This window comes from Xiphophorus hellerii, chromosome 19 (genome assembly GCF_003331165.1).
Source record: "Xiphophorus hellerii strain 12219 chromosome 19, Xiphophorus_hellerii-4.1, whole genome shotgun sequence".
Classification (NCBI taxonomy): Eukaryota; Metazoa; Chordata; class Actinopteri; order Cyprinodontiformes; family Poeciliidae; genus Xiphophorus; species Xiphophorus hellerii.
The window spans coordinates 11498915-11523658 of NC_045690.1; the positions used below are offsets into that span (position 1 = coordinate 11498915).

Below are 24744 nucleotides of genomic sequence, written 5' to 3' on the forward strand. Positions count from 1 at the left end.
CTGGAGAGCTTTTCACCGCCAGCTCGACATCTTCACGTTGGCAGAGCTGGCATCCAAAGAACACCACAGCTGATTTGATGTCTGCTTGTAAAAACCAACACAATCATCACACTCAGACTTACCAGAACTGACAAACTCTAAAAACATGATCTTAAAACTATTTTAAAAACCTTTCCACCAGATTGAAGATTCAGAGAATGTTCCCCCCCCCCCCCCCCGGACGCCATTATTGCTGGCATTCATGCTTCCTTATGTCATTTAGTGGGCCAAGCATGGATTATGATCAACGATTTATGATGGTAAACAGGTCCAAGTCATTTTAGTTTTTTTGGCCTGTGAAGCGGACAAGACAGCTGAACGAATTATAGAAATATTTTTTGTACTTTTTCATTTCGATACACTTTGTTTTTTACATATCAGAAGAGCTTTTGATATTTCCACAGCAAGACCTCTTAAGCTTTTCTGCTTGATATCAGTATGTGGTGTACAAGTGCACCCCAGTTAATTATGGTATAATTGAAGCATTCATTTAATTCATAATATGTGAAGCAGAGGTTAATTTTTACTTTTATAGCTTACAGCTGAGGAAACCCCAAAATTCTGTTTCTCGAAGATAAGAATATTACACAAAACCAATAAAAAAGTATTTAAATACACAAATGTTAAGCTTTGGAAAATAATTTGAATATATATGCAGTACTTGGTCAGAGTATAATGTATAATTTACTTCATCAATGCTTGGCATGGCATGGAAAGGATTGGTCTGTGGCACTTCTGAGGAGTTAGTTTCTTTGCTTTGTTTTTGGGTCTGGTGTCTTTCATCTGAGTCAGTCTCTGAGGGGTTTATTACAGCAAACTGTGACGAAGCATGGTGACGCCATGGTGGGTAAAGTAGGTATTGGTACTTTCAGCAGTATGGATAGGTGTCAAATCCTGCTGTAAAATATAATCAGCGTCTTCTGTGGGACTCACATAGTTTTAATTTAGTCCCTCCCCACTATTCCTCCAGACTCTGGGATTTGAATTTTCAAATGAAATGCAAAATTTCATCCCAGTCCTTATTCTCCTCAGATCAGGTGAGACACTTCAGACATGTCCAGATTAACAATGGTCTAAAACAAGGCACACAACAGCTGTAGCCCATGTACTGATTGCCTGCATGTTTCATTGCTCATGATATCATGGGAAACATGCAAAGTGGCACACTGTTGTGGCTGTAAGCACATTTATTCAAATGATTCAATATCATGAAGGTTCAATAGAGCTTAGAGTTTGGCTTAACCTTACTGCCATCATGAAGACAGTCTTAGTAGAAGTTTAATATCCTTGAGAGTGTTTTTGCCAAGAACACACTTCCTAAAATCTGTGTGAAGCTCTTGAGCCACAGCCCCTGCAATGTGAATAACCACCAGACTCTTGACTTTATACCAGTTTTTCCCTCTACCCCGCTTTCCATTACAATAGCCGGATAAAATGCTCCATCATCACCCAGAATGATTAACAATGACCTTTTGTGGTTTGCCCTTCTTCTGGATGGTGTCTGCAGGAGTGATTTGAAATTAGTTGTCTTCCTGCTAAGAAAAATACCTTGGTCTTGTGTTGGACGATGTTATGTCCAACAAAATAATGCTGTATTGTGTTGGACATACCATGATTATCCCACAACATTTAAGTGAAAATTATTGCTATGAGAGAAGTGACTGAATAATATCTGAATTTTTTAAGGAAATTACTGAAAGAAATTAACTTTATTATATACTATTTATTGGTTGATTGGAACACAATGAACGTACTAAAACTGGTTATCACCTTCACCATGAACAGCACATTTTCAAACTATAATTAACTCATCTTGTTCTACGTGGGACTAGTTGCCACAAGGCCCCTTACTCTTACTCACTCTTTCCATGTTCACTGTCCAGTTTTTTTCCTCCTTTAAACATTCTTTAACAACCTTCCACCACTGGGCATGTTTCTGGATGGATAAGTTAAAGGATGATGCATATAAGGGAGGCCGGTTGCCAAATCAAAAGCTGTTAATACTTGCTCGTCTTGGTTTTCTCTCACCTTTCCACTGAAAAACCCTTGCACTTCAATAAAAAAAAGTAAACTGCAGGGATTAACATTTGTTGGCGTGTTGTCAAGGTAAATGTCTTGTGAAAGCTGTCATGCATCAGTTTGATAGTTCTCATTGGTTGAGTAATTTATTACCTCAAGCAAAGCCTATAAACTGTCCATCATTGGATTATAAGCATGCTTTCATTATGCAGTCAGACACACAAACCTGATGCCACATTGAAGATGGAAAAACCCAAGCAGGCATTTTAAGCTTGGTGTGGATAAACAAAGAGGCATTTCTTTATTGCACCACAAGACGTTCCAAATAAATATTTTGCACTTTTGAAAAAAAAAAAGGTTTTAAGCCCCAATCATTGACTTTTATTTTAGAGTGACAACTAGCAATTGTTTCTTTGTTAATGTGTATTACAGCATTTCTCACGAAAGTCGTTCAAACTGAATACAGCAACAGACTCAAATTTGCATTGAAACCCTTCAATTAGAGCTTGGATTAGGCACCTTTGGCAGAAATAACTGTCTCAGATTTTCCCAGTAATTTCCCTGTGAACTTGCCATGTCTTTTTTCTTCTATTCTTCTTGGAAGAAACATTGAGGCCTAACCATACTGGATGATTACGCAGCTATTTTCAGTTTTCTTCAGAAATTATCTACAGAGGAGATGTCTGAGTGGATCACTCAAGGACGTTGAGTTTCTAGAAACCTTAAAGCTGCTGCTCTGTTGGACTATAAACTCAATCTGAGATCCTATGAAGACTTGAGAAATGCTTTGTTGTCAGGGGTCTCCACCAAAATAAGAGTGATGTCACCATATCTGACTCCGAACATGGCATTAAAGAGGGCATACTTGCTTCCACCACCACAGAGCCCTGCAAATGCATGCAGACAGTACTGTATTTTACAGTACTGTAAAATGAGATTGAATATTTGGGCGAAGTGGAAGAAATTACAACTGCAAATCTTTTGGAATATGTCTTTACCACTCTTTGTACATCTAGAGATTTTTTTTTTTATTTTATTTTTTTATTCAAAGTAGCTGAAGCTTGTTTTACTATAGATTCTCAGTTGGATTTCGGTCTGAACTTTAACTGGGTCATTCTCTAACACGTACATTTGAAGTGATTCTGAACCACTTAACTCTGTAGTTCCAGCTCAACATTTGGGTTTGTTTCTGTGTTACCACTTTTGATCTTTTTTTTTGTTAATGCTTTTATTCTTGCCTTTCTGTTAGCTCAGTGTTTTCCCCTTGATTATTGTTTATTTTGTCCTCAACTTCCTTCATGTTCATTTGCCTCCTTTCCTCAGCCTGCCTACCTGGTCTTTCTTCACAATTGCCCCCTGTTCCCAAAATATTAAATCAGATGTAATGACCAGTTACTCAGAACTCAAGCTGCTTTTTTATAGCATACTTCTACTTGTGTTATTTCTCAAGTAAAAATATGTTGAAGCAGTGCTACTCTCATTTCAGCATTCTTACTACCCACCTCTGAAATTTAGCTTAAGGTTTTTCACTCCATAAGATATCCTACAGCAGTACCTGTGTAGCTTCAGTTATCCCACTGCATCATAAACATAGCCGCCTGGCTTGTTTCAAGTGACTTTTCTCCGTGCTTCACTGCTGGTCTCGCCGTGTCTAAAGTATAAACATGCACTTCATTGGTTAGAATTTAAACCTGCTAAGATGTTTAAATAAAACTGGTCATTTATGAAAATGCACGAACATGCAGCTATTTCCACAAAAAAGTGAAAATACAGACTAAACATTCGGGGCTAGTTCTGCCTGGACTGATTCAGACATCGTCTGTGATTAAGCACTGAAACTCCCATCTACTGACATTGTTCCTAAGCTACAACAGATGGAATCAGAAACCAACGAACCCACTCAGGATAAACACTTGTTATCTATGGGCTGTTTCCATTCTGACTCTCCTAAGCAGGTATTTATTAGATTTTGGCAGGTCTTTTCCCACACTGTGAGCTTATAGGAATGCCCACAGAGGGATGTGGCCGGTCACACCTACCTACGATACCTCCAGAAATCTTTTTCCATTAAACTGTCCCACCTTGATCCCATTTCACAGCCCTGAAGCCATTTTCCACTCAGATAACACTCTGACCTGTGAAACCTCGCTGCTGATGCTCCATCACTTCCAGCGGGCTTGTGTTTCACCAATGTGACGGCTACATGTTGTAAATCATATGTGTCACAGAAGTACCGCTGCTAATGGAACATGTGTGTTCCTGTACTCCAACTGAGGAACAGGAACCCACATGTTGCGTCTCATCATGGTTAGAAGCCCACTGCCTATTTTTAGGCAGGCGGCCCCCCCTTAGTTTTTTCTGCACAAATCATCCCAGCGTGCAGGCGCCTCTGTGTTCTCTCGTCTCCCCAGAAGCTTTTCGTCTCAGTCACACGCTAACTCTTTCCAGTTTTCCTCTGTATCCACAGCTCCACAAGCTGGTGCGATTCAGTTAGCAAACACTAATTTTCGCAGAAAAAAAAAATCACAAACCTTTATGTGGTGAAAGAGGACCTGAATAAAGGCTCTGTCAAGAAATCTGTCTTCACTCAGTGGTGGAAAAGAACAGAGGGAGAGGGAAGAGGTCAGAGGTTAAATGCCCAGCCATTAATTTTAACCCCTTGCAGAGCAGCAACGTCAGGATTTCTAAGAAACTGGAGCATAGATGGGAAGAACTGGGTGGCTTCTTGGAAACTGATTTTGCAAACTTGAAGTTAATTGCTGATAACTTGCAATTATTTTCACTTTTGAGCATTAAACATGTCAAGAAAAGCTCAAGCATTAAATAACACAAACACCTACTGTGATCCATGCTTGGAGGCGGCTTTTCAGAGTTTTTCAGAGTTAGATTTGTCTTTTTTTTTGGAAAAAGAACTGTCCATGTTAAGATTTTGTCAATTTAATACAGCTTTGCTAAATTACATTTGCCTTCTGATTAATACATTCATTAGGAATAGGACATATTTAACTGTCATCCTTGATAGTATAAACAATCCATATTTAAATATGAGGATTTTTAAAAGTTTTAAGTGTTTCAAAACACTGATGTAAATGGTTTGTGTTTTCAAGGTAAATGACTTTCTCAGCTATGAAATATATTCAGAAAAGATGTTTTTTTCTTTGGGTGGCACAGCCAAAGGGAAACTCAGGGTTGTAGGAAAAAAGGACCTAAAATTTTTGCCTTAAATAAATTTCCTATAATTTTTATACATGTCAATTCAATGGGGAATGAGGAAATCCATGCCTTGTGCATAGCTTAGCCCTCTTTTTACCATCTATTCAGTCAGACAGCATAGGCAATATTTTTTCTTTTGCTCTCTAAACTAGAACTGCACAATCAAACCAAACAGCAATGCTGGATAAAATGCTGCATAGTGTGGGAAAGAGTTATAGAAGTATTCACTCATTGCACAGTTTTTTATTATTTTGTTGCCATAAAATTATTGTCATACGTAATTCTGGTCAAACAGCATGTCAGAAAATTTAACCGCACACCACAATCAGCTAGTGATGCAAAAATTTGCATCTGATTCACATCTTTAAATTTTTCACTATTTAGAAGGATAATTTAAGTTTTCCAAGGAATCTGAATTGTGTTTAATTGTATTCAAATTAAATGTTTTACTTACTGTATAATGTTGCTGATAAATTACATAATGAAAACATATTTGCAGAAGCAGATCTGAGTTTATTTTTAAGCATTCTGATTATTTGTAAATGTATGACACAATTACTTCTGTAAAAGTGTTTATGTGGTATTTTGGGACCTGCACTGGAACAAAGAAACTCTTTATATTTATATTATTAAATATTCAAGTTTTAATTTATTTATGTTTTTGGTAATTCACTAGCATCATCCGGCTGTACGTATATTTTAAATATTTTTTACTTTCTTCACTCTTCACTTTTTACTTCACTTTCACTCCAGTACCAGTACACTGTGTTCTGAGCTCAATGAGACCTCTAGTGGTCAAAATATATATAACAAGATGTAAATCGTGGCATCGAATAAGCAGCACTTTTGTTAACATAAATATAAACGATTTCAGGGAAAAATGAAAATATATGTATATGTTGAAAACGTATTCATATTTAAGATTTGTATTACTCTGATTGAATACATGCTGAATCATCTTCCCTTAGATGTACTAATTCTGAATCATTTAAAATTAAATAATCTTTTTCATGGTGGAATAAAACAACATTACATCATTAAATCTGTTAAAACTATAGCGTTTATCTGACCGGAAACCACCAAGCCTTGGCTTTGGTGCGTGGATAAAATATTTGTCTGGTGATGGAAATTCAGCTCAGGAATGCGTCTTTTTTTCTCCTCTGTGCGTCTCGGATATTACTCTGACTGGATGTGAGGTAAGATAACAAGCCCGTCCCTTCTCTGTCTCTAGCTCTGGATTCCCATTGGTCTAACAGGAGCTCAGGAATGTCCTTTAGGCGTTTAAATAGAAGTTAAGACAGAAGCCCAGGTCAGTGGAATCAGTGGAGAAACCGGGATAAAAAAGGGGAAACTTTCCGGCATTAAAATTAAACTGTTCTTAGAGCTGCGAAGAAGAGGAACGGAATATACAATATTTGAAACAAGGATCCTTTTTTCTTTCCATTTTTAATATTTTTAAACTTTTTTATTGAAAGGTTAGTATTATAATGCCGTTATTTTTTAAAATCTGAAGTTCATCTCTGGCTTATGTGTAAAGTAATTATTGTTCTTTGGTTGGAATAGGAGCTTTTTAAGATTTCAAGATGATGCTGTGTGGCATCCTTTTTCTGCTGATGCTTTGGAGTTGCGATGGTGCCAGATTGGCAGGTAAGAAGGAGAAAAATGCGCCTTTTCTCATTTTATTGAGATGGTGGTTATGACATTGCTAATAATTTAGAAATATCGGGGCTTAATTTAACGTGAAATAAAGACATAAACTCTAAAACCAATTTCTTCTGTGCTCTTTGTTATTTTTATACACTTTGTCTTGAAGAAAAAGAAATATAACAATGGCTTTGTTTTGTTTGACCGCAGAGACTCGCGATGATAACAGTGTGTATGACCTATTTGAGCTGGCGAGGGTGAGCAAAAGACACAACGGAGTGAGTCTAGTCAAAGGCGCAGACCCTTACAGTCCCGCATACAAGGTCCTGAACGCAGACCTGATCCCCCCAGTCCCCGACGCCTCCTTCAGGGACCTCCTCGATTCCATCCAGGCCGAGCGGGGATTCCTCCTACTACTTAACCTGAAGCAGTCCAAGAAAACTAGAGGCAGCCTGCTGACAGTCGAGAAGACCGACGGATCTGGCCCTATCTTCGAGATAATTTCTAACGGGAAGGCGAACACTCTTGATCTGGTCTACTCCACCGAGAGGCAGCTGCAGGTGGTGTCCATCGAAGATGCCGGCTTGGCCAATGGGCACTGGAGGAACCTCACGCTGTTCATCCAGGAGGACAGGGCACAGCTCTTTGTGGGCTGTGAAGAGATCAATGTGTCAGAGCTGGATGTGCCAATCCAAACTTTACTGTCCAGGGAGTTGGCAGATAGAGCCAGACTCAGGATTGGAAAGGGGGCAGTGAAGGACAAGTTTATGGTAAGAGGAGTACATTTCTTACTAATACTGAATAGGCATTATTTAATCTTAGGTATTATTTATATATTTATATGTTTATTTATATATTTATAACTATGTGATTTTTACATATATATATGTATATCCTGTTTTTTTTTTATTGTTTTGAAGGGAGTCCTCCAGAATGTCCATTTTGTCTTTGGAACCTCTCTAGATGCCATACTGACCAATAAGGGATGTAAAAGTGGAGGTAAGATTGAAATAACTAAAAGACAACTGCCTTAATAATGAGTAGTGGTTTTTGATATGGGTGATATGGCTCACCGCCCAGAGTGCTATTATTAAAGGGATCGGAGTGGTATTAGTTTTATTACAAGGCAATTACATTTAGTTTAGATTTCCAAATGACAAAAGCCCTGAGACGGAGACAGCATTAAAAACTGCAATATATGCTTGACTGATGTCATCAATGAAAGTTTGCCTATGTTGATCACAAAGCTATAAATCAAAATCAACTCTTCCACTCTCCTCTTATTCACTTGCAGCTGCTTTAACCCAAATGATGACCCTGGACAACCCAGTCAATGGTTCCAGTCCTGCCATTAGAACCGATTATACTGGCCACAAATCCAAAGGTGAGATTTCTCCTCTCTTAAAAGTAATGTTAGAATTTTTACTCCACTAATACCTCTTCTTCCCCAAGAGCTGAGTTAATTCATTGGTCTATTCTTCCCCAGATCTGCAGACTGTCTGCGGTTTCTCATGTGAGGATATTACCAGTATGTTTAAGGAGCTCAGGGGACTCAACGTGATTGTTAAGCAGCTGTCAAATGAACTCCAAAAAGTGGTAAGTTCAGAGAGCCATCAATGTCTTCTCTTTGCCATGATTCACTCTTTCTTTTCCAGTCTTCTGCTTTGAATTAACAGATTTCTAGTGCATACCCACTTGTCACTGTAATGACTGTCCCCAGCCAATTTTGTTAATGAGACGCCAGTGAATACATAAATATGTTTGGCCCGTTAGTCACATTTGCAGTGCTCCGGTAGATTCCAGCAATGTCTTAATCAGTGATTCATTTGTATTGGAACCTTGGCAAAGTGAAACGTTTCCATCCTCTGTCCCAAGCAAACCCACTTACCACTCTCACGCTCTGTTTTTTTTCTTCTCCCAGTCTACTGATAGTGAGTTACTGAAAAATCAGATCATCATCCACAATGGAGTCTGCATCCATAACGGCATTGTGCACAAGGACAAAGATGAATGGACAGTGGATGGCTGCACAGAGTGCACCTGTCAGGTGAGTGTGAGAACACTTCCAGGAATGCAACCTTTACACAACCTTGAAGTCAGCTGTCTGCTGCAATAATGTCAGAACAGTGATCACATTAGCACCCTTCCTTGTGATTACTATTATCCTGCTTGAAAGCAATAGCATTCTGTCAGAAATTATTATTAAAGCAGCATGGGGTTCTTCTAGTGAAGGCTAATCATGTACTGTGATATTATTTTTGGCTGTTTAGCAGGACATTATTTATAAAGATCTCTGCAGATTCTTTATAGACACAGCAGGTGTTTTACATATCTAATAAGATCATTCCATTCTGGAATGCAGCAATTAGACTTGGAACAAGATCAGCCATGTCTTGTTTTGTATAGCTGTTATGTTTGCACTCATTAAACTATTCTCCCATCCAGAACTCTGCAACCATATGTCGCAAAATATCCTGTCCTCTCATCCCCTGCGCCAATGCCACTGTGCCCGATGGCGAATGCTGCCCACGCTGTGGAACACGTAAGTTTCTTATTAAAACCTATTAAATAAAAATTTCTGTCCTGGTGTCTCAGTGAGAATTTTCAAACCTCATGTCTGTCAATTATAGCAAGTGACTTTCCCGAGGGTGGTTGGTCTGCCTGGTCTGACTGGACCCATTGTTCTGTGACTTGTGGTCGTGGAATCCAGCAGCGTGGACGCTCCTGTGATCGCATCAACAGCAAGTGTGAGGGCACCTCTGTCCAGACCCGTGACTGCTACCCGCAGGAATGCGACAAGCGCTGTAAGCTGCAGAACATTACTAAACTAGTTTTTTCCACCGCTTGAGAATGCAGTGAATTGATTGTGCATGCTTTACTTTACAGTCAAGCAGGACGGAGGCTGGAGCCACTGGTCACCCTGGTCTTCATGCTCTGTGACCTGTGGCGAAGGGGTCATGACACAGATCCGTCTCTGCAACTCCCCCACACCGCAGATGGGTGGTAGAGACTGCCAAGGAGAAGGACGTCACACCAAAATCTGCCAAATGTCGCCTTGTCCCAGTGAGTTAGACACCATCACCAAAATTTTTGAATTATTTATTTTTGTGCTGAATAATAATATGATTTTAATTTTTGCAGTTAATGGAGAATGGGGACCTTGGTCACCATGGGATACCTGCTCGGCAACCTGTGGTGGAGGAGTCCAAACAAGAAACCGTCTCTGCAATGATCCGATGCCTAAATACGGAGGAAAAGATTGTATTGGTGATGCTACCATGGTTCAAATCTGCAACAAACAGGACTGCCCTATTGGTATGCGTCTAATCTTTGCACGCAAGTAAAACAAAGTCCAACATCATCAAATGATATTCATCTAATGTTTAACACTATGTTTGGACACAGATGGTTGCCTTTCCAACCCATGCTTCCCTGGTACAAAGTGCACCAGTTTCCGTGATGGCTCATTTGAGTGTGGCAAGTGCCCACTTGGCTACATTGGTGATGGGATTACCTGCACAGACATTGATGAATGCAAAGAGGTCCCAGATGCTTGCCATACTCACAATGGAATTCATCTTTGTGAGAACACTGAGCCAGGTTACAACTGCCTCCCCTGTCCTTCCCGTTTCTCTGGTCCCCAACCTTTCGGAAGAGGTGTGGAACAGGCAACTGCTAAAAAACAGGTGTGGATTGTTTGTTATTATTCGCTGCAGCTTGGGCTTGCACATGAACAGCTTGCATATTTTAACCCTCTATAATTACTTTAGGTGTGCACTCCCCGCAACCCTTGCAAGGATGGTAGCCACAACTGCCATAAAAATGCAAACTGCATATATTTGGGCGTCTACTCCGAGTCAATGTTCCGCTGTGAATGCAAGCCAGGATATGCTGGGAATGGCCGGATTTGTGGAGAGGACAGTGACCTGGATGGATGGCCTAACACGGATCTGCCGTGTGTGGAGAACGCCACTTATCACTGCAAAAAGGTAACCATACCCCACATGGACAAAAACACCAACGGGTGTTATGATCCGTGAGCACTATATTATTATGATGATTGTTTTCCTAACCTCACTTTTGTTCCTTTGTAGGATAACTGCCCCAACCTTCCCAACTCTGGCCAGGAAGACCATGACAAAGATGGCCTTGGGGATGAATGTGACCATGATGATGACAATGATGGAATTCCCGATGATAGGGTGAGTAATCTGGGAGTTTTTTCAGCCCCAAGCTCTGCTTTCCCTAGAGACCACACATAGCAATCAACTGCAGCCATCCTTCCTCTGGGCAATTGGAATGCAAAGTGCTTCAGTTTGTGTGCTTTCACCAAAAAGTCACAGTGGAAAGTCAGTAGTACAGGGATAATGTACTATAATTTTCACATAAAGCCAGAATTGAGGATATGGTGCCTGGTTGCCCATAATTCTCTTTTGTGGATTTGGAGAGTTGGGAAAGAAAAATGCAGTGTTAAATACTTCTGGAATATTATATTTCAACCAAAGTAAAAGAAAAATGCTAGAAACACAGTTTTTTCTATACAGATAAACTCTTTCACTTATGTCCCACCTTTACATATTATAATGTTCTTTTTCCATTAAAATAGGATAACTGTCCAAGAGTGTACAACCCTGCTCAGTATGATGCAGACAGGGATGATGTTGGTGACCGCTGTGACAACTGTGTGTTTGAGGCTAATACTGACCAAACAGACACAGACAACAATGGAGAGGGAGATGCCTGTGCTGTCGACATTGATGGTGATGGTAAGCAATCTCTGTAAACTCAAACTAATTACTTAGAAAGAAGGCTAAAGATTAAAAAAAATAAAAATATATACTTTTCCTCAACAGGTATTCTGAATGAGAATGACAACTGCCCGTATGTGTACAATGTTGACCAGAGAGACACAGACAGGGATGGTGTTGGAGATCACTGTGATAACTGTCCCCTCGAGCATAACCCAGACCAGGTAAGTAACATTTAGCATAGAATACAAAGTTTCTGGAGATGTGTCAGTTCTGGACATTGCTTGCATACCTAAAAATCATATACCCAGGATAACACTTGTCATAAAAAGACTGGAGCTTGTCTTTGAAAAATCTCAGCAAAAAGGAATGTGGTTCTTTTGCAGGTTGACTCTGACTCAGATCGTATTGGAGACAAGTGCGATAACAACCAGGACATTGATGAGGATGGTCACCAGAACAACTTGGATAACTGCCCATACATTCCCAATGCCAACCAGGCCGACCATGACAAAGATGGCAAAGGTGATGCTTGCGACCATGATGATGACAATGACGGCATTCCTGATGATAAAGACAACTGCCGATTGGCTTTTAACCCTGATCAACTGGACTCTGATGGTAAGCTTTCCAAAAAACAATCCCTCTTATTTGTATCAATTTAAGGATTTTTGTTCTAATTTTTTGTTTTTCTATTTCCATATTCAAATTTTTCTTGAAGGTGATGGCCGTGGAGATATTTGCAAGGATGATTTTGACCAAGACAATGTCCTGGACATCCATGATGTTTGCCCTGAGAACTTTGCCATCAGTGAAACAGACTTCCGCAGATTCCAAATGGTACCCTTGGATCCCAAAGGCACCTCTCAGATTGACCCCAACTGGGTGGTGAGGCATCAAGGCAAGGAGCTGGTGCAGACTGTCAACTGTGATCCCGGCATTGCTGTTGGTACGTAACACACAGAGAAACATGTTGCTCCAGTTATAATTGCTATATGTAGTGGCTGCCCTAAATCATGCTCTTTCCACTTCAGGTTACGATGAGTTCAGTGCCGTGGATTTCAGTGGAACGTTCTTCATCAACACGGACAGAGATGATGACTATGCCGGGTTTGTGTTTGGCTACCAGTCCAGCTCCCGCTTCTACACAGTGATGTGGAAACAGATCACACAGACTTACTGGTCCCACACACCCACTAGAGCTCAAGGCTACTCTGGCTTGTCAATCAAAGTTGTAAATTCTACCACAGGGCCTGGCGAACATCTCAGAAATGCTCTGTGGCACACCGGAGACACCGCAGGACAGGTGAGAGCATGGTGTTTGAGTCAGTGTTTCAGGCTAAATAATTTTTTTTAGCTATTTTTACTTCAATCCCTGCCACTCTTGATTTTCAGGTCCGTACTCTGTGGCACGACCCCAAGAACATTGGCTGGAAGGACTTTACTGCCTATAGATGGCACCTAACCCACAGACCCAAGACTGGACTTATTAGGTGAGTTCAAAACCTGATTTATGTCCAAAATTGTGTAATTCTTTTGCAATTTTTACAGTATCTTACAGTAGGTGATTGTATTTATCTTTCAGAGTGGTCATGTATGAAGGCAAGAGAATCATGGCGGATTCTGGAAACATTTATGATAAGACATATGCTGGTGGGCGACTAGGCTTGTATGTCTTCTCTCAGGAGATGGTTTACTTCTCAGACCTCAAATATGAATGTAGAGGTAAGACTATGTACAAAGATTAGACAGTTCAGAAACAATTCTCATCATTTAGACTTTTTTTGATTTGTATTTTCTTTGCTTTGTCTTCCAGATACATAATTGCACCACAGAGCCTTCTGGAAGAATGTATCAGCGTAGGCCTACATCAGTTTCAGTTTCATTTATTTGTCCTCTGAGAAATGCACAATGGAGGTAGGTTGAGCAAAGGAGATAAGGGGCAGAAAGGGACCTCAGGAGTCGAAGCCAAATAAAAAGGAAAAGTTAACTGCACGAATTGTGAGTGCAGCTCTACTAAGAAGAAATCGCCTCTCTTTGTCTGTCTGCGCTGATCTGCATCAGAAGAGGGCCACATTTTATTGCTTTGCACAACTGAACTGTTATTCCTCTGTGGATGAGGGAGAAAAGGGAAGAGAGTTGTTTTTTTTTTTGTTTTTTTTACATTTTTTCACTAATTTTGAGCATTAACATACATCTGCTGTGGACTGAATGATACAGTACTCAGAACGAAGAAAGTCTTAAAAGACATTTTTAAGGATGGGGTAAAAAAACAGAAAGTAATCCCCTGTGAAGGAACTGTTGAGGGACTGTGGACAGTAAAGAATGACTGTTCTTATTGAAGAGAGTGAATGTTGTGTTTTTTGTGCATGTGTGACACCAAAAAAGAATAGCAATGAAATCAGAATTTAATTATAATTTTCCTGGTGACCCCCTCACACTGTTGGCTGCAGATACAATGTCCTGTCCCAAAAAATACTCTTCTCAGGAAAGAAAATCCATGAGCAGGAGACCTTGGAACACAATTTATATGAAAACCTTTTCTTAAAATCTCAATTATAGTGAAGGCCAGTTATCTTTTTTTATTCTTCCATCATGGAGGTTTTAATTTTAGCTCCTCACTGCATCTTGCTATCATTAAATATTATGAGCAACCTTCTATGGTTAACATCCTCTAAATATATGCAGTTACTTCTAATTATGTGAAGTAAAAAACAACTGTATCCTGCTTTCTGCACAGTGTGCCTGATGGCGTGCCTGGGTTTGAGTGTTTTTGACAAGGGGGGGAAAAGGAAACCCTTTATGTACAAATATTACCTCATTGTTTTTATTAAGGCCAGCAATACAAACAAACATTTGTTTTAGTAACAGAGTATACATTTGTTGGCTTACTTTCTTAAAAGCAAGACTATTATCATTCATATGCTGTATATAAGATATTTTTCTAGTACAAGAAACTCGAACAGGAAAGGATTAAAAAGATGTTTTGAATATGTTTTGCATTATGTATTTCTTGTGCCTTTTTGATAAATTATTCTGTTTTTTGTCATTTGTGTAGATATATGCTATTTAAATAATTTATCTCGAGGTGTAACCTCCTATGGAAGCGTTTCTATCTGTATAAACCTTTTTGCACACTGACATGAGGATGTCTTTGTTATTTTGATTTTTGTATGTCTCTTTTTTAATTATTAGTGAAACTTTTCTATAAACATTTGTACTATAGTTTCTACTCAACGTGCCGTTTATACTCCTGTTATTGATTCTTTGTCAAGTGAACAATAAAGCCTTCATAAAAAACTCTAGTTATCTTTATTCTTTATTAACAGTCACTGGTAAAGAAGCAGGTTATTCACAGAATCCTGTGATCAAACATATTCATTTAAAAATAAGTGGAAGAGAAAACTGAAGGTGGAAAAAAATGCACAAAGAAAAGGGAAAAAGAAATGAATGCTTTTTCCTTCCACTTGATTTTTGCTTTATATGACTGGATAAAATGCAGTGTCAACAGACAACTTCTTCATTATTAACCTTTGACTGTTTTTATTAGCTGTAAGCCACAATAATCAAAATGACCAAAAAAGACATACACTTAAAGGAAAACTTAAATACAACAATCTGTGTGTTATAGACCTTTACAAGAAAAGCATGTTAACTTTGCTTCACAATTCTTTCAAGGTTATGTCAAATACATCAAAATACAAGACACAAGGAAAGAGAGTTTAGTTTCTTTTAACTTTCGAGGACAGACAGAGATGTGCTTCAGTTACAATCTCTACCTATTCTGAAAATACATTCTGCCGCATCCTCTCTTTTCATTTCTCACATTCCCTAAGTTACATGTACGCTGCAACTCTAAAGAAGAAGCAAAGTAATCACACAGCTACAGCGTGAGTCAGGGTAAATGAGCTATACAATCTTCACTTGACACTTCTTCGGCCTTGCATCTAAGGAGGAGGACAGGAGCTTCCAGCCAAGGGTTTATCTGTTGCACCCGGCCAGAACCGCCACCTCCTGCAATGTACTCATCTCCACTTCTCCTTTCAGTGGCCTCCTTAAATATAATGATTAGTATTTATATAGGTTATTATTTTAATTCTATCATTATGTTCATCCTAGTTGATTGTATTCTACCAATGTTGATTGTGCACTTCCCCTCTTTTCCATAACTTCTTCTTTCGACTTAACTTTCCATTTCTAAGCTTGGATGAAACACTATGTGAGTCAGCTTCTTTAACAGTGACTGATTATGATTGTGTAGATCCTTCCTGTAATAAGAAACATTTCTGAAAAACTGAACCTTTATTAGCTGCAAGCAGGGCCGGCCCAGGCCTCCATGGGGCTCTAAGCAAAATGTGGTTTTGGGGCCCTCTAATTTTGCTAATAAAGTGGACCGGCTGCAATCAGCAGCCCGATCATTAGGTCATTCACACACCTGCTATAAACTTATTGCAATCTCTGTTGGTAGTGCTGTTTACATTTTATACATGTATAATATAGGATACATTTATTGGCCAACTGATTTATCGACCAGTTTATTTCTGGGTGCCAATTTCCTTAATTTTGGGGGATTGTGATCAGCCGATACTTCCATGTGAAGCCCATCTTATCCCCTAATCTTATCTTTGTCAGCAAAGGTTTAAAAATCAGCCTCTGTCCTCTTCTGCTCTACAGTGAGAGGTTTGACTGACAGACCGGCCCGCCAGGTCAGGTCTGCCCGTTTACAGTTAACAATATTCACCCCACTGTTGCAAACTCACCGACTGTCTTGCTATATTTAGCGACATTTCAGACAAAAAAATATATTCATATCAGCCAAAATCAAAATTGGTAGGTCAGGTTTTTTAAAGATCGGTAACCAGTGATCGGCCAGAAAACTGCAATTGGTGCAGCCCTACACACATATTCATGACATTCTTTGATTAAATAAATTTCTCTTAAGCGTTACTCCAATAACTAAAAATGTAATTTATACCAGGTGAGTCTTTCTCCCCTACTCTCCAATATAGCAGCTATGAAGCCTGACTTAAAAACATTTTGCTAGACAATGCCAAACATTGAGAAGTTTAAATTATTGTTATCAAACAATAATCAAAATGCCGTGTTTGGCTTCAAAACATGATGTTTTAAAGCCAAAAATACCTCAGAAACATACAGAGCCAACCATGAGTATCAACTCATTTAAAGTTAAAACTCAGTTTCACACAAACACAAGGACCCTAGCATAAATGTTTGGCTATTGAGCTGGACCATTCCAGGTCAATAGCCTGGAATTGGCTATTGGCTGCTAGATTTGTAAAGATAGCAGCTTTACAAATCTTTTACATTATATTACCAAGGCACATTAAAACAAACCTTTATCTTGGCTTTTTCTATTCTTCCTCTTTCTTTTCTACCTCCCTGAAGGATAAGTCCTGTATTGAGACATTGTTTTGCTTACTTAACTTCTGATCGGAGCTTTGGACGTTTCGATGCGTACTGCACATTGCACAGCAGCTCATGTTATCGGCGAAGCATGCGGTACCTACTGCGGCCACCAGGGGCCCTCAAGAGCAATTCATGTTTATCTTTTTATTCATAAAATAATGATTTCTACATACATTATCAAATATATATTATTTCAAAAACAAATCACTACATAGTGAAATTGTGGTTTTTTGATATTATAATGACAGAAATGATTGCCAAAAAAAACAAAAAAACCTCCTCCACTCAGGGGGCCCCTTGGTGGCCCTGGGGCCCAATATGCTGTTTAGTTTGCTTATGCCTTGGACCGGCCCTCTCTGCAAGCCATAATCTTCAAAATTAGCAAAACTGTGCACTTGAAGTGTGTCACTGCCTATTAATCTTCGTAATATATAAATTTCACATTTTGAATAAAATTTCTAAAACAAATATTTTTTCAATGATATTATGGTTTATTGAGATGCACCTGTACATGTTTTTGAACTCATACCTGCTCAGATCAGAGTATTTTCAATGGTAAAGGAGGTGAACATTGGGGTGTCATGCAATTGGTATGTGCTCAGAGTCTAAAAAGGCCTTGGTAAAAGGGAATGTCTTTTGTGGTCTGCTGCAGGGAATCTCAAAATGAAGTATGACCCACTCAAGGACTACATTCATTCACATCTCACACATTACACATACATCTCTGAATACCTACAAACAACGGCACCCATTCAAGAATTTCTCATTGCAGCAACAAACTCTCAAACCTTTTAGGAGGGAACCTGATTTTTTGTCTCTGCATGTAAGTTGGAATTCCTTCAACTAAATGGGAATTCACCACAACACTCCACCAATATCTCATCTGCAAGCAGACATCCAGCAGCTACTTTTAGTCTATCACAGAAAAAGCTGTTATCTAAACCCCAGACAGTCTCAGTTTGCTGTGTGTCTCTCTTTACATTAGTAGTGACCTCATTCTTGCCGTAGTGAGCTCTCTGGGTTTCCATTACCAAAAATGAGCAGTATACAGTTTCTACTATCCTGGAAACTTATTGTGTGGATTACATAGAGAGAGCATAAAGGAGGGCAAAAAAAATATTCACATCAGATGGAATTTTTGACAGAGTGTAAGGGTCTGTCTAGAGTCCTTGGCAGGTAGTTTAGCACTGGCATCTCAATGTGACTGAACTTGTTCATTTTGTTAATGTTTTAGGTCAAGTGGAATTCCTGCCATTGCAATGAGGTCAGAATGTGTTTCAGAGGTGAGGAGTGAGATGAACATGTCTGTAGGTGTTTGAGTGCCAGACTGGAAGAAATACAAAGCCTCCAGGCACACATCAGGCAGGTGCAGAGAAAAAAAAAACTAACTCCTATCGATGGCTTCTGAAAAATTCTTAAAAACTACAACACAAGCACCATTGAAAACACTGCTGTCTTTTAACAGAGGAGTGGATTTAGATTAAAATAAAGCTCCTGTGGGGTCCATTTTCTCAAGCTGTTATTAATCCGAGACCTTTACCAAGATCATAAGTAGATGAGGGAATGGTTGACATACTTCTAGCTGAACTAGAAAAGTCCATCACCCTCATGAAGCCCAAATTAACCCTGTTCCATAAATAATAAAACTACAACCATAGACATAAATAATTAAAAGATTTGTTTTATTGCATATTATAACAGTTTTAAAAGTTTACCCAGCAGACTATCAATGAAATGCCCTTTACATCAAACTAAGACTTCACCATGACGTACACATTTACCAAAATTGTGGATAATTCCTGCAGGGTGTTTGAGAACTCTTTTACGATGTACTAGAATGTAATGTTCCTCAACAATGTTGATCTTTCACAGGATTTCTACGCTGAGATAGTGTTGGAAGCATATTTCTGCCCAGGCTGCTGCATGAATGAGCTTGGTAGCAGTGATTACACCTCCAAATTGTGCATTGGCTGAATACCTGAAGTAAGATGTTTTTAATACTGAATATACCTATGACATTGTCTAGGCATAGTCCTGGTATCATGTTAAGCAATGGTTAAGAAGAAGAAGAAGGAGGAAGAGAAAGTACAAGTTTCAGAGAGTTTATTATATAATTAAACAATAGTGGCAGAACAGGTCATAAAAAATAACTTCCAATTTCAGAGCCTTGGTGTGATCAGAACATTGTGAAAAACAGACTATATACAGACTCTGTACATCACTATCCCCCTCATACACTGATAATAAGCTAAAGGAAGCCTTTTCAGTGATCAGCTGGTGCAGGAGCAGAAACCTCAAGTTTACACATAAATCCCATAGATTGTACATAGATGTACACATCTTTGTGTGAATGTGATACCAGTGTTGCTAAGCACTGATATAACAAGGCCAAGGACAGGAATATTGAAAAACCTAAAGAGGTGTCATGACTGTGTTCATGAAGTGGTTCTTCAAATTAGCCATGATCCAGTTTGTGTGCAGCTGCATCTAATCACTAGAATTAATGGCAGGAATGTTATTTGTCATTTACTGATACTTAGGTTGATACAGAGAGTGCCTTAGCAACTGTTTCCTTCAGGAGAACATAAATTGTAGCAATGGACTGCAATTCAGCCACGTCTGGAACACAAGAACGCCATTAGAATAAACAAAAATGCTTATAAACCTTTGTAAATATTTGCATTTCCATTCATTTGTAATAGTTTATGAATGAGTTCATTGTCGAAAATAAAACCAAGGTGATGTGTTTTGGAGGCAGTAATTCACATGGACAAGATGAATGTTTTTAAGGTCCTGATGGCACCGTTTTGTTCCTTGGATTGTCCTGGTTCTGACTCTCTGTCCTCTTACATTCATCCAGCAGACAACGCAACTGCTCCTCAGTAAGGTCTGCTGACTCATTCTGCAATATAAAAAATACACATACATAAATCAAAAACATGTGTTAGTTTAAATCCAAAGTGCTACTTCTGTGTGTATGTGAAAGCAAACACAGCATTGCATCTGTAAATGTCCCAAGATCCACATCTTGTGAGTCCAAAGGAACAAAGCTCAAAAGTGAAGACAGAATAATTCCCCTGCTAAACTCACAATATTCTCCAACATCCTGACCTACTTTTTGCTCAGAACAATTTTGCCTGACTCCAAATTGACAAATGTAAATAATGTCTTGCATCAGTGCATGACCTGACAGAAGATTGGCACGTCACAGAAACAAACTGATATGGTTCTGCTGTCCCATGTGCTTAGTTGGAAGGTGTTTGGAGGGGAAAAAAAACACTTTTACTTGGATGCAAGTACTGTTTTTTTAAAGATAAGTCTGACTCCTCACATGCTGCCTGCTTTGGACTGAATGTGAGACCAAGACTGAAAGCCAACCTTCTTAAATTTGATTCAGAGGAAGATCTGAAGTTGTTCTTGGGGCTAATGTGTCATCTGGCAGCTGTCATTTTTATACCAAAGTTTCTCGCTGTGAACACATCCAACTCCTGAATTTACCTGGACATGAGTCCCAACGACTGTTCCCATCTCCTGGTGTGACAGCACTGATCTTTGTTTTAACAGCTGTAAAGCCTCAGTCAATTTGTCTCAATAATATTAACCAAGTATCTTTCTTAAGATGAGAGTTATGAGTGCAACATATCCAGAGAAGCAAAATGTTAAAATCTTTGAATGGCAATCATCATCATTCTCTCAGCACGTTTGCTTGTGTTTCCAGCACTGAACAGAATGTCCCTGGCTTTAAAGTAAGGATGTCCTCACCCACTTCTTTTTGTAAGGCTCAAAGGCACTGATTAGGACAGGGGTGGGGAAGAGGGGTTATATTGTTTTTAGGTCAGCAGAACATGGATGGTAAAATGTTTCAAAAGTATTTTACTGGAGTGTAATTTGAACATTTAAAATTAATATCAGGAGCATAAATTGGATATTTCTTTCTGTTTTAAGACAATTATGTATAGATCCATAGCTTTTCTCCCATATTCAGAAAAATATGACACCTAATTGATTGTTTCCCCATTTTTGCCTCATTCTACTGTGTAACTTAAGGCACAAAAAGAATCACATTCCTGTGTCTCAGGAACTATTAGTTCCCTTTTAGTTGGAACTAATAGTGAGCATCCATCATTTGTCATCCAGACCACCTTGTGAATTTCTCCAGCTCTTTATCAAAGACCGGTTACTGAGAGATGTACATCACCTAGGAAAAAACAACCCATTTTTAAAGTCCAATGGTGGGTTGAAAGATGTAAATTCTAATCTGGCCTTGTGATGACTCTCAAGTTACAAAGATGAACAATATGATCATATATCAAAAGCTCAAGCATGGACAGTTGTTCTTTGGCAAGAATGTTTAATAACAAGAATGTGTCTTTGAAAACCCATATCCAAAAGTACCATATTGCAGACACATTAATATAGAGTTTTCTCAGAGACATTTCACAAACATTTACCTAACACCACAATGTCGGCAGTGATCAAAATTAACAAACCACAACTAACAAACTCATCAACGGATTCGGACAAATTAATTGTACTTGTGAAAACGCCCTAAAGAATCTTCAAAAGCATCTCACCATGTCCTGATCTAAACAAATGCAAGCAAAGATGGGAAACAAAGTCATTGACATTGTTTAATCTGGAAATGGTTACAAAGTCATTACAAAGGCTTTGGGAGTCCAGAGAACCACATTAAAGCCACAAATGGAGAAAACATGAAGTAGTTGGTGTACAAAAATTATTCCAGGAGAACATTAAGCACGTAACAACTCAAGCACTTTAAAACTCACTTGCATTAGTTAAGAATTCAACAGGAGTCTGGGCGAAATTGTTATGGTTTTTAAAATGCCATAAATTTATCAACAAGGGTATTGCTTATGTTGGATAGAGATTTTTGTTAAATTATTTTGTGGAATAACGAGTGGAACTTTTGGGTAACTGTGTGTCACTTTATATTATTTCAAAAGAATAATATTACCAGTTAAAACTGGTGGTGGAAGTGTGATTGTCTGAGACTGGAATACTACTTCAGGGCATATGACTTGATGGGACCAACAGTTCTGCTCTCTAACAAAACATGCGATAGAGAAAAGGGTAAAAAAGGAGTGGTCCAGTGAAGGTGTGGACCTAAATCCAATTGAGATACTGTGACATGACCTTAAGCAGACCTATCTTGTCAGAAAACCCAGAATTCCTCCACAGTCAAGTAAAACAGTCATTGCCAGTTATCAGAAAAGATAGATGGCAGATAATTGGTTTAAAGGGCAATTACTTTTTCACATATTTCCAGATTAGCTTAGATTGAACATTTAACTTGAAAAAAATGAAAGTAATCAAATATCGTTTTTGATTTTACTCTGGACAATTAATTTTTGTTGATGATCTAAAAAAAAATAAAGTTTGACAACGAAGCAAAACCAGAAGAAATCATAAAACTTGACATCTCTATCTTTAAATGATAGGTTAGCTCATTGCTGAGTGTTTGTGTATATCCTTCATACATTGGTCACACCTCAACTCAAGCACACCATTTCCCTTTTATTTCTTAAAAGCATCTAATACTATAGGTCATAATAAAAGGCGAAGAGAGTTACATTGTTATTTGTCTTTAAAAGTTATTTTAGTAATTTGGAGGAATTTCCTAAAGTTTTTCTGAAGGAAAACTGGGAGATGTTACATTTTGCCCAGAGACAGTAGATGACTGCTCACCTCTATTCAGAAGAGGTGGAAAATGTGAAGAGGAACTGGCTGTCGGTACAGATAAAGAGTTACTTTTTTACCGCTTACTCTGGCTGCTTCATCTTCCTGTTGATGATCACTTATTTCACCATGGCAACTACATAACATGAAGCTCAGATCAGTTCAATAGGTCTGTCAACATTTAAGGACCAGTGCTTTGTCAGGCTGTTCCAAATTGGGAAAGCAGAATCATTTAAATATTTTAAACTTTTTTGTCTTTAGTTTGAAAACATATAAAATATGTTCATTCCAGTGACATCTGCCATGAATATGATGTCTTCCAGCTTTTTAACGAAAAAAGAAAAAAACAAACAAAAAAAAAATTCAACTTGAAAATAATGTAAAAATCATATTTTAGAAATGCTGGGGAAGGTTCCATCCCAGTCTGACAACCCCCACTATCACACTGATGCTATCTGCCCAGCCCAATGTTATGCAGAACTTCTCAAGTTAAAATGATATCAGGCACATACTCAAGCTGATTCGAGACAACATCATCTCCAACTCAGTACCATTCATCATCTTGACCTACATCCTCAAGCACACTTTTCTTGATCTTCTCTCAAAAAATTCCAGGGTCCAAAAATCCCAGCATGGAAAGCATCTGTACAGCTTTGACTCGGTGTTCCCAGGTTTCCCCCCTTGAATGTGATTATAAATTATAAATCATGACATATTTTTGAAGACAAAATCTGCTTGATAGTCACGCACTCCCTTGAATAAAATTATTTACTTACAGTGTTGTAGCAATCTTTTCACAGGAGAATGCACTGCAAGCTTATTTTGTGAATAATCTTAAAGGAATGGACTGAATAGAAGCCTTCTTGCATTAGAGGACAGCTGGCCTTTGGACCTCTTTCTGATAAAGCTCAGGTATGTGACTGAAGTAAGAGCTCTTAAAAGTGGAACAGCCTACACTTGTGCTGAACTGGTGCTGCATCACATGCGTGTGTGTGTGATGTAGCTGACTGTGAGCTGTGCAGAGCTGGTGGTCCTCTTCTAGGCAAACAGCTAGAAGTCAGAACAGTCATGCCTTTGTTAAATTAATCTTCTTTTGGAAAACTGAGCCCACACAGTACGATCAAGTTTCATTTCTTTCTTTTTTTCCTTTTTTTTAACAGATAGGTCAATAAGATGTTTTTTGAGTACATTAAATATTTTTGGAATGTGTCTGGGTATCCAACTGCACCTTGAAAGAATTGCTTGCTAGATTCTGAGTGATATTGGTGTAAATAACACTTTTAGTAGAGTTACTGATAAAGATGCTGGTCTGACTAAAATAAGGCTGCCCTGCCAGAACTTCTTTAGTTTATGGTAAAAGATGGAGTTTCCTTCCTTTTGTAGATACAAGAATGCAGCCACATGAGTTTGCAGGAAGAACAGAACCATAAGAGCTTTCAATGCATTTTCATCAGTTAAAAGTGGTTATGTTGAATAATCTTTACCTTTTACTTCTAAAAATATTTCGGCACATCAATTTACAATTTTACTTCTTTTTTTCCCCCGGAAATCGTGCAACAAAAACAAGAGAACAATGAAAGTCAAAAGGTGATGAGACAGATTATTCTCTTGGCTCCAAGTTGAAGTTCACTGCAAAAAGAATCATTTGGACAATTCAACAGCCAATTTAATTGGATTATGCTCAATCCAGTCACAGGTGCTCAGCTAGACTATGACTGGGTGCAGAAGTTGTTACTGTGTGAAGAAAATTCAAAGTTTGCAGAGTCAAGCTTTCTGAAATGAAACCATATTCTCTATGTAAATGTTGGCACCCTTTAGGAAATATAAGTATTATACATGCAAACAATATCAACTGCTACTATAAAAGCCAAAGAAAATTCCAAAAAATATAAATAGTCCAAATTATTAAATATTAAGTGTATCGTACATTTAATAGAACAGAAATGTTGCTTTAGGG

The 24744-nt window shown here is 38.5% G+C and overlaps 2 protein-coding genes across 5 annotated transcripts in view; one reads left to right on the forward strand and one right to left on the reverse strand.

Annotated features, from left to right (window-relative positions):
- The first annotated feature begins 6576 nt into the window (after window positions 1-6576).
- On the forward strand, window positions 6577-14968 carry thbs1a (thrombospondin 1a). Its single transcript, XM_032547342.1, has 22 exons — window positions 6577-6746; window positions 6835-6918; window positions 7126-7685; window positions 7836-7914; window positions 8210-8299; window positions 8402-8511; window positions 8837-8962; window positions 9361-9457; window positions 9546-9719; window positions 9802-9978; window positions 10057-10230; window positions 10321-10601; window positions 10686-10904; window positions 11010-11117; window positions 11522-11681; window positions 11769-11887; window positions 12050-12284; window positions 12385-12612; window positions 12698-12969; window positions 13059-13156; window positions 13249-13388; window positions 13480-14968. Exons 2-22 carry the CDS (start codon window positions 6855-6857, stop codon window positions 13485-13487), a joined length of 3519 nt encoding a protein of 1172 aa, XP_032403233.1. The 5' UTR covers window positions 6577-6746; window positions 6835-6854; the 3' UTR covers window positions 13488-14968.
- Window positions 14969-19176: 4208 nt separating this feature from the next.
- The window catches only part of fsip1 (fibrous sheath interacting protein 1), a 34457-nt gene continuing 28889 nt past the window's right edge, over window positions 19177-24744 (reverse strand). For all 4 annotated transcript variants that reach the window (XM_032547189.1, XM_032547188.1, XM_032547190.1 and 1 more), the window contains one exon: window positions 19177-19992. In XM_032547189.1, coding sequence (XP_032403080.1) covers window positions 19876-19992 — 117 coding nt within the window. In that variant the 3' untranslated portion in view covers window positions 19177-19875. The remainder of the gene's footprint in view (window positions 19993-24744) is intronic.